Genomic DNA, 7,285 nt, shown 5'->3' with positions numbered 1-7,285 from the left:
ATGGATTTCTGGTTCATGCGATACTCCTCAAGCTTTTGAAGCTCTTGAGAGAAGTTCTACAAATACGGGAAGAAGGCACCTGAGGCTAAGATTGGAACACAGAGTCAGGTAGCAGCAACAAAGCAAAAGCAGATAAGGTATTCAATCAATCAGTTCATAATTTCTTATAAATATAAATCAAGCTAGAGCATTAACAGCTTCTCATATCAGATTATATTTTTCTAGTATGATTTTCAAATGAAAAAAATATGCAATCCATGAATTACCTTTTTCAATGATTTGGAGTGCTTACAGCTAAAGAACCACACTTAGCAATGCTTTTGTTCTGCATAAACAAAAAAAAAAAAAGAACAAAACTTAGCTGCACAAATGAACCAATTAACCTTTTTAGATTTAACTCCATAATAAACCAATTAATAAACAAAAAAAAAGAAAATCCAATTAACGACTATATGCACATTCCATCATTTTTCCCCTATAGAAACACTAGTTAGTTGCAGAATAATAGAATTTAGAGTTAAATCCAATTAACGACTATATGCAAATCCATCTGTACCATCCTTTCAATGCACTCGATACGAAAATCAAATAGTGCATTTATGTCAGCAGTTTCATGGTTACCACGTATCAGGTGAACATTCTCAGGATACTCAATCTGCAGAATCACAAGGGCAATACGTGATCGGTTATAAAGATAAAAACAAAAATAATAATTAAAATACAACTACATATACACATTAATATAATTGAAGTAGCTTACCTTAGGTGCAAGCAGCAAGGTAATGGTTTCCAAGCTGTGCTGTCCTCTATCAACATAATCTCCCAAAAAAAGATAGTCAATATACCTGAAACATTATGAGTACCAAACTAAATAATAATGAATCATATGCTTCCTTGATATACACCACCATAGAAATTCTATTATAAATCAGTGCAATTCAGTGCAAATAGCTCATTCGAAAAGTAACAAATCAAGAAATTCAGTGCAAAACTGAAACGTACCTTTGCGGCAAGGATGAATATATCATTTGTTTCTGGGAAAAAAGGGAAGACCAATGGTAAATAAACAGGAACATAAAGAAAATAATATATTCTGAAGAAATTTAGATTGTTAAAAATCATTGATTTCCAAAGGGAAAGAATCTTACCATTAGCATGTTTATTGAATTTAAGAAGTGCCTCCCTATGAGCGGGATCAGACCTCTCGCCAGTGCAGAGTAAAGAATGCGAAGATTCCCAGTCAGCCTCTGCACCTGATGTGCTACAGGAATTGACAACATCATAAAAACAGATTATTCCAAAGCACAATCCAGAAAGAATAATTTGCAAAAACCGGAGCATGGGTTGATTTTTTCATAATCTCCAGCCGAAGATAGAAATAGTGGCATTGTGTAGCTTTCTCATTGTACTGTTGTTTTAGAACTCAAGTTAACATACATTATTTACAAAAATTTTCACAGGACTTTCACAGCACTCATTTACTTCTATTCCCAAGTAGGAAAAATTACAAAACAAAAGCATCATTCAATCTATCCTGTGACTGTGAGAGTAGAAAGTATTAGAAAGAAAGGCAAGTTCCAACGGAGTATGAAATCATCATGATCTGTGACTTGATTTGGAGATGTTCAATTTAATTTAAAAACTATGATATCTTTCCTTCATTTTTCTTTTTGGCAAATTTAATTTAAATACTATGATATTCTTTCCTTCAATTTAATTTAAAGAAAGGCAACTTTCCTGGTGCATCGACATTGCATAAGAATATACAAAATAGAATGGTCAGCTTAGTTGAATATCATTAAACAAATATGGAGTTTCATAATTATATGGAGAAGTACTTATATGATGATACCTCTATTAAAAGAGAAACTAAACAAATGTGGTTCTCTGATAATGTCATTGTTGACTTTTTTGTTAGTGTAACTCTGTTTTCCTCCAAGAGCAAGCTGAGCTTTCTGTTCCTTCTTTAGCATGCTTTAAAGCAACTCTAGGCTAGATATGGATGCATCAGTGTAACACATTAAGAAATAAGATGTTGTAACAATGACTATTACTAAATAATCTTCATATTAAAAATCATTTAGCCAACTGGTGAATGACTTTATCTTGAAGTAACCATTTAGGCAAACAGAAGTATAAAAGCGATTAAAACAAAATGTACCTCTGCTCCTCCACTTGTATTTAGCCGGCCAACCTCAACCCCGCTGCAGGTTATGCGGACCCTCCTGGAAAAGAGAAAAGAAAGGTGAGACTAGTCTGTGTAAGAGTGATTACAAACAGTTTCTCAACCAAAAAGTTTCCCAGTAACATCTTACTCTTCAGCAACTATGTATTAAACTATTAATATATATTATATATCAAATAGACAAATACGTGTAAAAACAGCTGAACCAACATGAGTGAACAATATTAGACCATTCTCACTCATTATGGCTTAAGTAACAGGCAGTGCAACTTGCAATCCACCAACAGGGTTTAGATAAATATTACCATTTTATTCTTTAATTTGCTAACTTCTGGAATTGGGCATGTGCAAGCTCATTTGGCAATACTCAGAATATTCCAGAAGTACTTCAATTTTCCACACAACTAAAGAATTAGTAAAGGCTGGAACAAATACTACAAGAGAAACAATTAGTCATACCTTTCTGTTGAAATTCTTTGTCAGTTTTCACAAATCCTGCAACCAAAGCCCTGGGCAATGCTGCTATCCACTCATCTCTGTTAAGATCTGAAGGAATTACACTTAAAATGTTGTTTAGAATATTCTCCTTGGCATAAATAGCAACAGCAGTTCCATTGTGACCATCAAATAGCTGCAAACAACTTCTTTATTAGAAAGTGCAAATGAAACAACGAAAAAAAATTATTGAATCACAGGCATTTAGTACAAACATTTGATGTGCATATATCTATCTTATTATCCAGTGAGACTAATTAACAAACATTTGATGTGCATGTTAGCTCAAACCAACAAATAAGCAAACCATCGAACACTTGGTGTGCACAGCGAAATTCATAGAGGAAAAGGAAGAAGAAAAAGAAAAACGCATGAGTGTTTCTCTGAATTATTGTTGTGCGATCTTGCGCTCCGGAGCCCTAATCTGCGCAGCTTCGGCCTTGAGCTTCTTGCGCTCCTCATTGGCAACTCTAAGGGATTCTCTACAAGCTTCGTCCTTGAGCTCCTTCTCGATCTGAAGCAGCTCCATTTCGTGGATGTACAGATTGCGAACCTCCTTCACCTGCTTTGCGTAGCCCTTCGGAGCATCGCCAGCTTCGCCTCAGCCTCCTTCAGGTCCTACGGAGGCTGCCAGCTTCCAAAGAAGGTATTGGAATCCAGAAACTTGTGGTTCTAGCGGTGGTTCTTGTGGTGCGAGGTAGTGGCGAACGACCGAACAATGGCAGCAGAGGCGGCGGCGGAGGAGGAGAAGGAACGAAGAGAGCGTGACGGAGAAGATCTATTGGAATAAGAGGAATTAATTGCATGAAATTGAAAATCTAACCTCCAAACTTTGGCTAAATTAGCGGATTACAGGTTAGGGTTTGAAAGGAGAGACGCGAGCAACACAGGGAGAAGATCCGGGAAGGAGTGTGACGGAGCTTCGGTGCGACGGCGGTGCAAGGCTGAGAGGCGCCGCTGACAGAGCATTTGGAGGAGATGAGTGTGGAGAAGTAGAAGGATCGTGACTGAATAGAGGAACTACGGGTGACAACCCTAATTTCAATATATTTTTTGACGGAAAATTTTAAATTACAGACGGATTTTCCGTCTGTAATAATTTAATAAAACGTAATTTTTTGTTCATTTAATTACAGACGAATTTTCCATCTGTAACTATTTTCTATAAAAAAAAGTTAATTTTTCCGATAGAATTATCGACGGATTCTCTTTTCCGTCTGTAATTTATGCTAATTTATTTTTTTGTTTTCCGACAAAAAATCCCTCTGAAATTCCGTCTGTATTTCCGTGGGATAAAATCCGTCGGAAATATCCGTCTGTAATAACTAATTTTCTAGTAGTGAGACTTTTCAATCCGACGGTAATTACCTATGAATTTTGCAGCGTATTCTTTGACAAAAAACCATTTGGTTACCAATAAAAATTTCTGCCGGTAATTTTGGCACCACACTATTATTTCGCGTCGACTTATCGTCGGATTTTTCCCTATAAGTTCGACGGTAAATTCAATTTTTTTATTTTTAAATTTTTTTAACACAACTAGTAGACAAATTCAATTTTTTTTATTTCTTTAACAAAATTAGTAGTCAAATTTTAAATAATAGAAATCAAATATTGATTTTATTAGATAACAATTAGTAGTCAAATTCTAGATAATAAAAATTAAATAATGATTTTATTAAATATCAAGTATACATACAAAATAAAAAATCAAATAAATAAAATTCAATCAAATAGTTTAGAACAAAACCCTAATAATAACTATGGATCCTGATAGTCATCGCCGTCATCCCCCTTGTCCTGCTAAGGCAGCGGACTAGACAGTGATATTGGTGCCCCACCAGCAGCACCGCTACCACCAATGCACATTTTTTTGAGTTACATTGCCATCTGTTGCTGCATCCGTTGAATCCACTCCAACTCTTGCCTAAGCTCCAGCTTGAGAGAATCTGTGTTTGAAAGGCATGCGGGGATCTCGTTATACCTCTCCTTAGACTGTTGTAGTTGCTGAACCTATTGGTGAAGGCTTTGGGGGAGATTTTGCACATGCTCCCTCAAATCGATGCTGTTTTTGGGATCTAGGACTAGTGGTAGAAGTAGATGAAGCCCTAATATGGAGGTACGGAGGTTGTTAGAGAACAACGATCCCAACCCATAGACGCGATTCTTGAATGGCTCAGATGCAGTCTCGCACCAAACCTTACCAAGATCAATGACTGAATCAATGAAGTTGTTGCTGTCCTCTCCAGTATGCTAATATTGTTGGGTTGCGGCCTCCAATCTCTGCGTGTAGGACTCTATGTAAGACATATTATGATTAGGACAAAAGTTAATTGAAAATTTTATATCACATAGTATTTACTCACGTAATGATCCACAGACCGCTAATCAGCAAAAATCTTCTTGTTCTCCTTTAAGGTGTGAGTATATTTGAAGGTCACTGCCATTGTCCCATCATGATCCAATGACTTAGACTACACATATTGAAACAATATGTTAAAATAGATAATAATGCCATTATATGTCAAAGACAAAACGAACTTAATAACAAAATGAAACAAGTTACATACCAGCATGGCCTTTATCTTCATCAAAATTGTTAACCCACCAGTATACTTTGACGACCTGGCTGATGCCATGTTAGCTCTGTTTGTAAGACGACAATGTATGAATCCCTTATCAGTCTCCAAATGAATGTATAATGCCTTTTTAATATCTGGCCGGAGCCACTGAGTGAAGTGATCATGCTTCTTACGTACGTCTTGTATTATCTCCTGAAGCCGCCTAGCCATCTGAAGGATGAAAATCTTCATGATCATGGCATCCTAAGTCTTCTTTCATATAAATTTCTCTTGCACAAAGAAACATTTAGCAATAGTTGATTAAAATTAAATGCATAATTAAACAAAATAGAAGATACAAATTAGCTAAGGTTTAATATATTGAGTTTTTACCGCCTACTTCTCAAATCATCGCTCTCTGATCTTAGTAGGATCTTTTTGTAGCTCAGCCATGGGTGGTCGTATATCAGCTTAATGACATTGGTATACTCCTATGTATATGTATTGTTGTTTGGTGCAAACTTATCAATGAAAAATTTAAGATTAGCAAACACATATGTTGACTAAGAATATCAAAATTAATTGCATTTAAAAGACATTAAAATAGTACTCACACTGTTAAACTCTCAAGCCAAATCGTCATCCGTTTGAGGTGGAGGAGTCTACTCTGGTAAAGTAGCCGGACGACTTTTTGGTGGCGAAGGTAACGCAGCAGAAGGAGCCACGTAGAAATTAATACAATATTCATAACTATTAATACAATATTATTCATTTTATGACTATTATTCATTCAATGCCAAAAAAGACATTTGTTTTTAATTTCATCATTTGATTATATTTAGATTTCTTAAAAATTTCGACAGAATTTCATCTATAATTAGAAGCCTCCAAATATAATTTTCATTTTTTTTACAAACCAAAACAGGGGTTTCAACAAAAATTCGGCAGCTTTCCTTTATATTCAGAGACCTCAACTAAAAAAAATTATCAAATTTTCACATAGAAAATAGTTGCAAGAATTAATTAAAATAAGAATGCATTCAAGCAAACATTAATTCCCAGTTATTCTAGTGCACAATTCTTTATTACTCCACAAATTTTCAGCAAATAAGAGTTTTAAAATAGATTTATATTTTAAATGAAAAATCAAATACAAAATTAATAAAATACATATAAAATTAAAAAAAAACTAAACCTAAAAATTGACAAATTAAAAATGGGGAGGATTCACACTAACCTGGAGGAGGAACCTGAGACAACAATATCGACATCTAGAACCTGGCAGCAATAGCGACATCTAGAACCCGATAGCAACGACAATCCACGAGGCAGTAGCGACGGCGACCCACGAGGCAATATCGACGGCAATGAAACTCGAGGTAGTGATGACAACGTCTAGAACCCGACAGTGACAGCAACCCATGAGGCAGCAGCGACGACAATGTCTGGATCTCTTGTGAGAAAGGGAGAGGAGATAGAGAAAATGGTGAGAGAGAAGAAGAGAGGAGAGGGAGAAGTTGAAGAAGTGAAGAAAAAGGGTTTCTAAATTTGAATTTCATTCAATTTTACTGTCAGATAAATTGGACAGTAATGTACTGATAGTTGTCCAAAACGCTGTAATTCATTAATTCACACTACCATCGGAATTTTTTAATGGTAAATTTCTCGATAAAATTAGCATTTATAACATAAACTTTGCCTCCCTTTTTATTGTCAGAATTAGAGACGGATTATAGAATTCGTAGTAAATTTTTCTGGAGACGAATTTACATTTATAACCATCAAAAAATCCGTTGTTAAATTCGTTGATAACGACTTTTGCTAAATTACTGGTATTTAATATTTTTTTTATAGTGTCATATACTTATATTTTTATTTTACTCAGTGTTTCTTATTATAATAGATCAAAGACTAATTGATCACATAATACATATATACTAAGATGGGAGCAAATAATAATAACAGCATGCATTAAATGCGAAGATGTTATTTGAAATAGAAAACCAATAATATTAGTTACAAATATGGATCATGCACGCAAGAT

The 7,285-nt window shown here is 35.0% G+C and overlaps 1 protein-coding gene across 1 annotated transcript; it reads right to left on the bottom strand.

Moving 5' to 3' along the window:
* Positions 590–3,209, bottom strand: LOC110272007 (probable protein phosphatase 2C 69). Its single transcript, XM_021123761.1, has 4 exons — positions 3,081–3,209; positions 2,645–2,816; positions 761–845; positions 590–655 (listed from the first exon to the last, which is right to left on the bottom strand). The coding sequence occupies exons 1-4, from the start codon at positions 3,207–3,209 to the stop codon at positions 628–630; spliced, it is 414 nt and encodes a 137-aa protein (XP_020979420.1). The 3' UTR covers positions 590–627.

The sequence above is a fragment of the Arachis ipaensis genome, chromosome B05 (genome assembly GCF_000816755.2).
Source record: "Arachis ipaensis cultivar K30076 chromosome B05, Araip1.1, whole genome shotgun sequence".
Lineage (NCBI taxonomy): Eukaryota > Viridiplantae > Streptophyta > Magnoliopsida > Fabales > Fabaceae > Arachis > Arachis ipaensis.
Note: the sequence above shows the minus strand (reverse complement) of the source record. Positions and strands in the feature narration are given on the sequence as shown.

Excerpts from the sequence above, each read along its gene's own strand:
- LOC110272007 (XM_021123761.1), bottom strand. The coding sequence starts at position 3,209 with ATGGAGCTGCTTCAGATCGAGAAGGAGCTCAAGGACGAAGCTTGTAGA. Across the intron at positions 2,817-3,080 it reads GGGCTCCGGAGCGCAAGATC|CTATTTGATGGTCACAATGG; the intron begins GCACAACAATAA and ends AGTTGTTTGCAG. Across the intron at positions 846-2,644 it reads CAAAGAATTTCAACAGAAAG|GTATATTGACTATCTTTTTT; the intron begins GTATGACTAATT and ends ATAATGTTTCAG.